Source organism: Pleurodeles waltl, chromosome 12, assembly GCF_031143425.1.
Source record: "Pleurodeles waltl isolate 20211129_DDA chromosome 12, aPleWal1.hap1.20221129, whole genome shotgun sequence".
NCBI classification, from domain to species: domain Eukaryota; kingdom Metazoa; phylum Chordata; class Amphibia; order Caudata; family Salamandridae; genus Pleurodeles; species Pleurodeles waltl.
Window position 1 is genome coordinate 710491778 of NC_090451.1, and position 12307 is coordinate 710504084.

The 12307-nt window shown below is 45.1% G+C and overlaps 1 protein-coding gene across 1 annotated transcript in view; it reads right to left on the minus strand.

Annotated features, from left to right (window-relative positions):
- The window catches only part of LOC138266951 (dnaJ homolog subfamily C member 3-like), a 75104-nt gene extending 63457 nt beyond the window's left edge, over nucleotides 1–11647 (minus strand). The window contains exon 1 of the mRNA XM_069215751.1: nucleotides 11502–11647. Coding sequence (XP_069071852.1) covers nucleotides 11502–11583 — 82 coding nt within the window. The 5' untranslated portion in view covers nucleotides 11584–11647. The remainder of the gene's footprint in view (nucleotides 1–11501) is intronic.
- Nucleotides 11648–12307: the final 660 nt, after the last annotated feature.

A 12307-nucleotide genomic window follows, 5' to 3' on the forward strand; every position in this document is an offset into this window, starting at 1 on the left:
TCAACTCTTACAAGCAACAGATTAGAGTCATGGGCGGGGCTTCATCTCAAACAATCCAGTACTTTCCTTCAGTACCAAGCAGAGTCGGACTGCGCATCCTTCATGCCAATAGCCACTGGCCCAAGACATGCTGAACTGATTACAGGACCTGTTAGTATGAATGGAGGAGACGAAATGGTAACGAGTGGTGCATGCTGTACGTGCTTCCCAAAACCACCACCCAGATGTTCCACCTGATAGGCTGTCACCCAGGACTAAGGATCGCCACTTTTAACCTTGTGCTTCCCTAGTCGGCAAAGAAGGCCAGTGCAGGGAGAGGCAGTCTGGCACCCAGGTGATGTAGGTAGGTGCTTGTGTGGGTGGTTCAGTGAGGATAGACAAAGTTCAAGGGGCAGTGCAACCTACCAAGAGTACAATACAGCACAGAAGGCTACACAGGAAAGAAGCGAGAGAAAGTTTGTGGGCTGCAGGAATCTCAGAGTCGCTCCCGCATCGGAGCATGCCCAAGAGTACTGGCGTAGTAGGACTTCAATTGTAAAGCAACAGAGCACTGGAACATGTTCAAAGACAGCACTTCCCCGGGCGACTTGGTCTAGCTGGATTGTTTGGACACAGTCAGTGCCTTAAGAAAACAAATGCAGTGAAAGGTGATGTAGGACAAGCAATCCACCCCCTCTAATGCCACCTTAACTTCAGAAGGCACAGCAGGCATTTGCTTGGACTTCAGCAGAGAAACCCCATAATCAGTAACTGTTTCCACATATAGAAGGGAGGTCCAAAGAAACTCCACTTTGAGCTACAACCATTCAGACCCCCTCCGAGTATGCCCCACATTGGCACCAGAGTAAGGCAGTGTGATTGCTCCAGGAACTACAGCACAGCATCACGGGCCCGAGAACGTCCCTCACTCGGACAAATAAAGAGAGAAGCCAATGCCTGTTCAACTCCTCCTGCTGAGCTTTGCGAGGAAGAGATCCCGCCACCTGAGGGCAGATGAAAACTGCCTTTGATGCCAATGAAACAAAAACAATCTCTTACACTTTTTTCTTTAATTACAGGCAGCTTCAAGAAAACTTTGTAGAAAAGGAACAAAAATAAAGACATTTCTATAAACCTTCTTAACTTGAGCATCACAATGAGTTTCTAAACTACTATTTAGATGCTAGAAAGGTCGTTTGATGTTTAAATAATTTTCACGGTTTCTCCAGCTGGATCCCACCGACCAAGGCTTCCAGGATAAAAACATGGAATTTCTGTATTGCATGCCACACTTTGTTTAGAACTTTACATGCCCGTAATTCATCATTTGTTTTTAAAGTCTTTCTCTTTAAACAATTCTGTCTATAGGAGAAAGTTTCTTGTGGGTGGGACCAAAAACTTACAGGGATGTTCACCTGTGCACACTGCTTGCCATTGGATGGCTTTACTGTTACTCTCAGCTGCTTTCTTCTTATTCGATCCCTTGCCTTCCTTTTATATTTGTCACTACCCCTGGAGCATAATCTCTGCACCATCATTTTGAATTACTGACTTTTATTCTTCCAGTTCACCTTCAAGGAACTATTTTACTTTTTCATTCGTCACTTCATGAGAGTGCATAGGTTTTCCAGCTTTCGGTGCTACTTTCCCCCCCCAAAAAACATGCACCCGCATTCTCAGTGTTAAACACACCCAGATGAGTCCCATCCAAATCGCTCCTCTGCTGCTTCCAGAGCACCTTCCGTTCCGTAACCTTTTTTGTTTTCATTTTTTTTTTTTTTTTTTTTAAGGGCCAGGCAGCTGTTATCTGCTGCCAGGCCGCTCCACTGTACAACAAGTCACTAAACTTTTTTTTTTTTTTTATTTACCAATCTAAATTGTGTTGACTATCTTGTATCAGTAAATAAACAATGCACTAGTGTAATTATCTGGGTGCGCGGTGATACATGTGAACACGTCATCATGTATGCAAAAACCTGTGAAAGAAGAGCCTTTTAAAAAAAATATTTTCTTGCCGATGTGCAAGTGCTACACAGATTCAGCAACAAGCATTGACAGACAATAGGTCACTAGAGTAACACTAATTTCCTTACCAATGCTTGTTTCTTTTGTGATTCACAAAATAATACATTAGAGAGAACCAGATACAACAAGGACTATCAACAGCTACAGAGGAAACTAATAAATTAGAATATATTGATTACAAAAAATCTTCTGATCAATCTTCTAAAGTGGTGAAAGTACGGGCACCCAAACGTATCCTCACTGTGACCTGACATTACAGGTAGCATTGAAGCAGTGTCTGGCATTGTATCTTTTCCATACAGTCAGTGTTTCTAGGACACATTTCTATATTTCATTCATGCGCCCCCCAATCTGCTTGTGTTGAATGGGTGAAGCTCTACCTAAGCTATACTTATAATATTTATTCGCTTACATCCTTCATTTTAGCTTAGAATACTACCCTGTCAGAGACATCTTCAGGGCTTGCCCACAGCAGCCGAAGGCTCTGTAAGTAAGCATTAACTACAGGTTAGTGCTATGGTACGTTTGGGTGGTGGTAGGTCAGCGGACCATATTCCTAGCAACATGTTTAGCACGCTCTATCCACATGTTCTTGACTAATGTGTCCAGCCATCACTCTCATCCCAGAACTCTCACTGTTTGGGATATGCTGTGCCTTGTGGAAGAAATCCCCAGTCTGGTTCCATCCGTTAAGGCAAAGATCAGCCCATGATATTTCCATCCTTGGTCGCCTCCTATTGGCCGTGTGCACCCTTTGCAGCACTTTAAGCTTCACCCAGATCAACCACCCAGTGTGACCTCTACCTGTGTAGATTGTCCAGGGACATTTTAATTAGGGTTTAGTGGATCCCATAAACATTCTTTTTTAAAAGATGCTCCGAGAACACTGGAACCATCAGGGAGTTGCACTTCGCAGGTGATATGAAACTAACTTATGACTCAGCTGTGTTTATAGAAACATTTCTGTGTGCACCAGCCTTCTAATTTGAGTTGTTGAAATGGTTTCAACCACCCCAAACTCCAGATACACCTCAGCTTAAAGGAGCCTATCACGTTCCAACTACTGACACCGTATGATTCCCCCTGCGCCTTCAATTTGTTATGGGGTGTATGTTAAAGGAGACTGTGGTAGGAATTGGTGCCAACATCGACTTCTAGGTGTTGTGGTCCAGTGGAACGGGTGGGGGGTGCAAACTAGGGTCCGTATTTAGCAAGCCAACTACTGTGGTTCTGGAAACGTCCGTAAATAAATGTACTAGTATTTGCCAGGAGGTGTAAACTGTAATCATCATTTACACAGCATCACTGCATCTCACTGTGCACCGTTACTCAAATTCTACTGTGCCAGGTCTGTTTTGTGTAGTGTTTTGGTCAAAGTCGTATTGTGCCCGAGCGGAATATTGCAGTGTTTATAATTTGTGTTTGGGTGAGTAAGGTGTAGGATTGCTATGTTCTAGGAGGTAAACGGCTGTCCTTCATCCTAGCTGCCATGTCGGGTTGTGTAGCCGGGAGGTACTCTCTTGCCATTCTCATGGTTTTGCTGCTGTGCACAAGAAGGTGCAGGTGGACTGTACAAAGGGATTTCCGTTTGTTGTGTGTGTTGGAGTATTCAGAGCTGTGGTGCTGTGGGGTACACCTTAAAGTGGGGTGTGGCTCAACGCGGTGTGCGCTCTGTGAGGTAAGGTAGTGCTAGGGATGGGTTATAGTGTGGGAGAGGGACAACTATATGGCTTTGTGTAACTGAGATAGTACAGAGCTGGATTTAATGTGTTCTGTTGGTACTATAGCCTCTTGAATGTATCCAGGCTGCTCTACAATGAGAGCTGTTTTTAATGTGGGTTTTGTTAAGTGGAAAGAATGAAAACGAGCAGTTACTCTTAGAATCAATTTGCCAATTATTTATTTTTATTTAAATGACTTCGACAGCTTGGGCTCAGGCACGGGGCAAAAGTGCACTTCAGGTAAAACTCAGTCGACAACCCAGATTCTCGGATGACCCTTGGCATCAGAGTTGAGTCGCAGGGTTTTAAGCAGATACCACTGACCAGGGAGTATCCCTATTGGTTACATCAAGAAACACAGCTAATGGCACAAAGCTGGTAGTGAATTGCTGAACAGCATTACTGAGGAGGGAGGGTATGTTACAGTACTGGTGTGGCTAGCAAAAAAACGTTTTTCATTATTTTGTCTTGCTACAATAATAAAATTGTATAGAATTACATTTTGTAAATATGCCACAAGTCGGTGTAATCCTGGTACATGGCTCACCAGATGATGAAACGGATGGAAAGATCCTGCCCGCATTTCAGCCTGTTTCTGCACTGCAGAATCAATTTAAATCCCTGCTAAGTGGGTAATTAGCTAATTCTCTGGGGTTTCGTGCTTGTTCCTAGGGGGAAATTATCTTCGTTAACTACTGGCCTAGCACGTTCTCACAATACACAATGGAGCCGCTGACTAACAGCTTATGGTTTCTTGCTGTGACAAGCTGCTCCGACACACCAAATGAAACAGCAGACTGAAGAGCTACACATAAGAATACGAAAGAATCCCCAATGCCAAGTCGGAATGCACCATGTCAACACTACACCGAGGAGTGTAGGGATATACAGACAAAACCTTAGAGTGTTAAACAAACATTGATTAGGTACAGATAACCTCAGTGGGATAAAAGAAGGATAAATTACACAGCAGAGGTCTTAAAAGAACTGCCCTTCAGATAGAGATCCTGGGGGTCACATCAAAAATGTTAAAATTTATAATGTCAGGTCTTGGGTTTTATAAACAAAATGTAAAAATAAATTGAAATAATTTACACAGCGCAGCAGCGATATTTTAGGAAAAGTAATGAATAGTAAAAAAAGAAATGAATACAATGTTGGTTAAAACGTGAAGATAAAATGTTAGAGGAGCATGTTGAGACGATTCTTTTGAGGAAAGATGAAGGATTTGGAAATAAAAATCTGATGGTGGAATGAAGTGTACGAACAAGTATTTCACTGGAAGAAAATCTGTTAGTTATGAGGTATTGGGAGACATGCTGGCAATTGATATAGTGAGTGACAAATGAGAGAATGATTTAAATCCTAATACAAACACACACATTATTAAAAGTGCTTTAACAAATCCTGAAAAAGATAACAAAGTTATGGGTAAGAGGTAGATTCAGTTGCATTCAATGAGATAGGACGGTTATTTAAACCATATTCTTAATGTTATTACAGACATGTCATGGATTAGGTAGGCCAGAAGAGAACTATGGAGGCACTTAATGAGAAATTTAAGATCACATATAATTCCAATAGAAAGGACAATAAATTATGCTGCATAGTTTTTAATGTCTGTTAAGTTGGGAAATAGGTACCCATATCTTGGAAACTGATTTTGAATATTAAATCGGTAAGAAGCTCGGGGAATGCTCTTGTTGATATACATTCTCTGTGTAAATACAATCAATGTGTATTACTGAAGATATTAATTTATCCATTTATTTATTAATCTGAAGATCAAAATTTAAGGAGTTTTACTTCATTGGTTTAAGAAGCAATTATGTTTTGCAATGAATGCGAGTTTTAGAAACCAGTAACGTGTTCCACAAATAATAGGATTATATTTTCGTTAGCATTATTTTAAATTTAGCTTTTTGTATTTTATTACAACCTTGCTAAAGCGAACGGCATTTGTCAAAAACATGACAGTGGATTACAAAAAAAAAATCCTTTTCACAAAATATTTGGAATGGTTTGTGTTCTGAATTGAGTTGCTTAGAAGGAGTGTGGGAGTGACACTGACTTCTTGTTTGAAACTATCACTATTACACTATGGGGGTGTGGTCCACACAAGAGCCCAAGTGACTAAGACAGAAAAAAACATTTGACTTCATGTGCTGGCATCATGGTAGAGCAGACTGGATAGGCGGTGTATGGCGCAGATTTGATCAAATGATACAGCTGCTATATCAAAGCCATGATAAGACACTCAGTCACTTTACGCAAACTACAAGTAATTTGAATCTCAACGATTAGCCTGGCACGTTCATTTTGTCCCTGAATTTAGCAGCTGAGATCAGCATTCTCAATTACATATTGTCAGCTCAATACCAAATAAAGGGGAGATACAAGAAACATGTGGATGAAACTCTGCTCAGAATGAATAGACTCATTGGCTTTCTACCACGCACCAATGCAGTGGAAAACCCATGTAGAGCCAATTCACATATGAGGAAGTGCAGGACGTGGCTACTCAGAGGTGTCATTGTACACGTGGCCCTGGTGAAGGTCAGAACTCATGGCTCAAGCAAGCTCAACTAACATGACTCAACCAGGGGACCTTGCTGCAACTTTCAACATCTTCCAGCCCTGACACAATAAAACGGTCACTAGAAAGAGAAGACAAGGGTGTCTGCGACAGGCAGTATGAAGATCTTTTTCAAGTGCGGTTCAACTTCAAAACAATATTAAAACCGGTTACCCGTTGGATGGATAAGTATAGCTTTCAGCAGCTCAGAGCCACGGAAAGGTCTATCACTGTATTCCAAACCAGTCACTAAGTTGCAGAACGGAGATTACAGAAGAGATCTAAAACACATCAATGAATAAAAGGTGAAGAGCATTAAATACACCAATGACGTGCATCAGGTCGCAGAACCCGAGACCACACTCAAACCTTTCAACTTTCCAAGTCCTCCTCTCAGTTCTTTAACACTGATCAACTGTCAAAACACCAAGATCAAAAGACTCCACACAGAAAACCAGAATGTAAATCTCTGTTCCTAATGGTCCACTGAGACACTGCCCGACAAATACAAATGCAACTAACTCCAATCCTAAATCTGATTTTTACCCAATCGGAAAACAAGAACCCCCCGAAAAAATACTATATTAAAAGAGCTGGCGAGGGAACACCCTAGGAAACATACTTGTGATGTGTACTGGGATCTGATATTATTGTGCAGAGAATCCTATCTGATGCACAGACAGAGCTGCTGCAAAGCCTGTGCTCTGAACCCACTGCCCAGTGCTGCGCTAACTCGGAGTTCCAGGGGCCACAACAGCAGTCAGACTCACTGCTCTCCCCTCTTAGCATCCAGAAGTATCGGCCTGCTCAACTGCCACCAAATCTTTAGTCAATTTAGGGGACCACAGCCCCTCATGTAATTTGAGAGCGGTGGGGGTCTGAGCCAGTTTCAGGATTAATTTAACGTCACACCATGTGATCTAGACAAGCACATTTGTGTTGTGAGTAGTTTCTACCACGAGGATTCCAACGCTACCCAAAGGATCATCTCTCAGTAAGGAACATCCTATAATGGCAGCACAAAATCGAGGACTTGTATCACCTAAGGTTCAAAGCTCTGCCCCAACATTTAATAATTAAATGAACATGATTCACAAAAATGTCCTGTCAACTGATAAGAACTCTGTTAGGGAAGAATTACTGTGAGAAGGATGTTGTATTATTTAGGTCTACGAATGGGGATTTTAATAGTTCAGTTCCAGTTTAGTAGATACATGGACAAGTTCCTGTGTCCCCGAGGCTGCCTTCTGGGCCACTGGAAGCTTCTTCAATAGATTTAGTAGAAGGTCTGCGTAGCAATGTCTGAAATACTCCAGCTGAGAACCAGAAAATGCTCGATAGGCCAATTGCACTATTCAACTACTGTCTGTGGGTAAACACATTACTAACAACTGAATTTTCCAGGCATTGAAATTGAATAGCGTCCCATCAAACAGAGACATCTCCTTTCTTGGTAGACACAAAGATCTTCCTACTGGAAAGCTAGCATGAACTCAAAGAGCTCATGCAGTTGAGGAGAATGGCCACACTTTAGGCCCAATTCATAAAGGTAATTGGGTCCTTAGTTAAAGTCAAAGTTTACCATTGTGAATTGGGCCCTTGGACTACTTACCAACAGGAAGATAGGGTGTCAGGCAGAGGCATTAATATTGCTGGATTTGTTTACATATTTTTAATTCCATCGATCACATGTTACTATTGAACAGGCTGAAAGTTGCCAACATCACCAACAGAACCCTTGCCTGATCCACCTTTTTTTTTTAGAAGCACAACCTACTCACAGCGCTTCCTCTAACGTATGAACTTGTATAGCTTAGATGAGATTGAGGATATGGCATTCACCTTCAAACCGTTGAGGCTAGTCCTGGATGAACAGTCAAACAATATGCAAAAATGTAATCATACAAAGACAGAAGAGTTGGTTTTCAGCTAATTATCAGAAAGCTGGAATTCTGAGCTTTGGTTTTGTCTCTTGTACCATGCCACACGCCTGTCAATCATGTCCTCATGTCCATGACTCCATGATGTAGGAGCCATCTCGACTCACACAGGTTTACAGATGCCCAGATCTGAGCAGATCTGAGCAGTAAAAGCACTTCTTAGAGGTCAATTTACTTATTTTGCTTTTTGAATCTCTTTAGTAAATGTCAGTTTTTTTTCAATGCTTGACCATTGCAGTGAGTCACATCTGTGTTAACCGTCAAGAAATTACTAGACTTCAAATCTTCAAAACTGCTGAGACATGATTACTACAGAACATTCAATGGTGTACCTGACACTATTGCTCTTCCAGGTACGCTGACTTTGAGCTGAACCAGCCAAAGATATTCTGGACCAGAGTTCTTTAAACCTAAACTCATCCACTAAGTGTTAAATTAAACCATCTTATTTGGGGACCAGTATACAAGGCTACTCCCAAATACATTTCACGTTCACAAACAAGGGTGTTTATATTCTTTTCTGACAGCTAAAAACTGTGACAACCTTCTTCTGAATAGGGGACACAGATCATTCCCCCTTCAGAAAATCCCTTAAGATGTGGCTTTTTGTTTTCCAAAAGGGCCTACACCGTCCTTGCTGCAAATTGTGTACCAGGATACCTTAGAATAACCATGCACTCTAAAAATAACAATGAACTACTGCCTGGTATTGCCCTGGTGGCGAAGCACTGGGCACGAAGGCCGAGTACCATTCCATGAATGAAACACTTTCAAACTGTATCTCACTCATGCCTTCCAAGCAAGGTGGTCACATTCATGTTGAACAGAACAGACTGGAAGTGGAAATCCACAGAAAATGTTTTGAGAGGTGAACAGAACCCACTGGAGTTGGCTCTCAGGGGCTCATGCCACGTTTACTGTGCTTTCACAAAGAGGGTGCTTCATTTTATAGCAGCTACACACCATTACATTCTACATCTGAAAAGGAGTCTGACTGCAGATCATCTCCCATTTACAAGTTTCTTGAGGCCCGACTTCTACAACGTGAATAGGATCATGTGCTGTCCTCACTCCAACCATAGACCAGGAATAACTGAGGGTGGCAGTTAGCTCCAAGAATTGTCCTGAACTTACAATAGATAGGGGTGAGGTAAAATCTGAACATAACAGGCTATAGCTTAAATCTTCATGCGGTCACAGCCAGTAACTAGATAGTCTGGATTGGATTTTAAAGAAAAACATGAAGCTAGGACCATAAGGTCAAACAATAGGAGGACGGGGAGTTTTTATGAGGTGTACTGCCTCCCTGACTAGAACGAAAAACAATAGGGTACACTGTTTCTAAAAGAAGGAAAAGCAAGAACATGGGTCCTCAAGACACTCCTAAAGTTAGAAGCAAGAGCCCTCACACATCCAATTGGTGTCATGCTTTATCATAGAGCTTGCTCCTTGTCAGACTGGCGCTGCAATGTCCAATGGGCCCCAATGGGGGCTGGAGTGTCCATACACTGTGCATTCTTCACACACAACCCTCATGAATAATGGACCTTGTGTCCCCCCTTTGTATATTATGTACTCTGCTTGATCCTGTATATTATGAATATTGTTCTGCACATTATGAATATTGTTCTGCCTCCTGTGCTTTTCAGGGGCTGTCCCCACCTTGGTGTTATGGACACATTTGAACCCTGGCACACATTGAATCTTCTCCCACCTTTTATATAATGAGCAGGCATCTCCCACCAGTTAGGAGGGATACACTTACCTTACTGCTGTGTACTACGGACTCTCTCTACCCAGTCTGGGTACCGCTGCATGGTCCCCTGTACTGATGCCACCCCTGCCTCTCCCTGTACCGAGGGCACACCTGCATGTCGCCCCCTTGTGCCAAGGGCACCCTTGATTGCCCCCGCTGCCCTGAGGGTACCCCTCTGCATGGCCCTGTACTGGAAATACACCTGTAATGAGGGCACCCATGATTGCTCCTGTACTGAGGGCACCCTTGCATCCCCCTGTACTGAGGGTACCCATGATTACTCCTGTACTGCGGGGACCCCTGCATGCCCCTGTACTGAGGGTACCCCTGCATGGTCCCCTGTACTGAGGGCACCCGTGATTGCTCCTGTACTGAGGTGACCCCTGCACAGAGGGCACCCAGGCATGTCCCTGTAGGATCCCCATGCATGGTCCCCTGTACTGTGGGCACCCCTGCATGGTCCCCCGTACTGAGTGCACCCATTATTACTCCTGTACTGAGGGTACCCCTGCATCCCCTGCACTGAGGGCACCCCTGCATGCCTCCTGTACTGAGGGCACCCCTGCATGCCCCCCTGTACTGAGGGCACCCCTGCATGGTCCCCCGTACTGAGTGCACCCATTATTACTCATGTACTGAGGGTACCCCTGCATCCCCTGCACTGAGGGCACCCCTGCATGTCCCCCTGTACTGAGGGCACCCCTGCATGCCCCCCTGTACTGAGGGCACCTCTGCACTGAGGGCACCCCAGCATGCCCCCCTGTACTGAGGGCCCCCCTGCACTGAGGGCACCCCTGCATCCCCCCCTGTAATGAGGGCACCCCTGCATGGTCCCCCGTACTGAGTGCACCCATTATTACTCCTGTACTGAGGGTACCCCTGCATCCCCTGCACTGAGGGCACCCCTGCATGCCTCCTGTACTGAGGGCACCCCTGCATGTCCCCCTGTACTGAGGGCACCCCTGCATGCCCCCCTGTACTGAGGGCACCTCTGCACTGAGGGCACCCCTGCTTGCCCCCCAGTACTGAGGGCCCCCCTGCACTGAGGGCACCCCTGCATGCCCCCCTGTAATGAGGGCACCCCTGCATGGTCCCCCGTACTGAGTGCACCCATTATTACTCCTGTACTGAGGGTACCCCTGCATCCCCTGCACTGAGGGCACCCCTGCATGCCTCCTGTACTGAGGGCACCCCTGCATGCCCCCCTGTACTGAGGGCACCCCTGCATGCCCCCCTGTACTGAGGGCACCTCTGCACTGAGGACGCCCCTGCACTGAGGGCACCCCTGCATGCCCCCCTGTACTGAGGGCACCCCTGCATGCCCCCCTGTACTGAGGGCACCCCAGCATGCCCCCCTGTACTGAGGGCACCCCTGCATGCCCCCCTGCACTGCGGGCACCCCTGCACTGAGAGCACCCCTGCTTGCCCCCCTTTACTGACAGCTCCCCAGAAGCCCTCCCCCACGCAGTGAGGTCACGCCCCTCCCTGTAGTGACAGCCCCTCACCGTCCAGCTGCAGGTCCAGCAGCACGCAGAGCAGGGAGACGGAGGAAAGGACCCCGCTCAGCCGCCGCCGCTCGCCCTCCATCCGGGCTCCTCTACCGTCACCCGGGGCCGGCGCATGCGCGCTCAGCAGCGGAATGACAGCGGCGCGCGCCGGCGCCGCCCATCCGTACACCGACTTCCGGCCTCCAAGCGCGTGGGGATCGCTAATTGGTTGAGGCGAGCGACACAAACGACGGACAAGTCACACGACTCCTACGAGCTTGCAATAGAAATACGAGCATCGACGCATGCGTAGAACGCCTTCGGAAGCTAGAGCGTGAACTGTACGAGTTCTACCGCCATGTTAGGTGAATTTGAACCTGCTGTTGGTTTCTCTTTAGGGTTTTCTTTCTATTTACTATGGATAGTTTTGCGTAAAGGGCTACGAGTGGTTTAACTATAGAAAAGATTAGAATCTAGTCAGGGTCTAGCACATTACCTCTACTGTAGAGTTGTATCTTAACGGATGAAGAATATATACATAGCTGCAAAGTTTCCATGGTTCATGAGTGATGTGCTGCTCTAGTTCAGACTTTTTCCTTTGAATTATGGGACTTGTAGTCCTCTTTTATAATAAACAAGACAAGAGTAGAAGTGCCTTAATTCAAAGACAAAAAAACAGGTTTTGTGCAGCACATTTACTGTGGACCTGGGGAACTTGTCAACTGAATAAAACAAGAAAACATCTTCCAACTTTCAATTGTGTGTGAAAGTTATTACCCTCACTGTCCAACAGGATATGTGGGCTGTACTGACAGGCAGGTGCA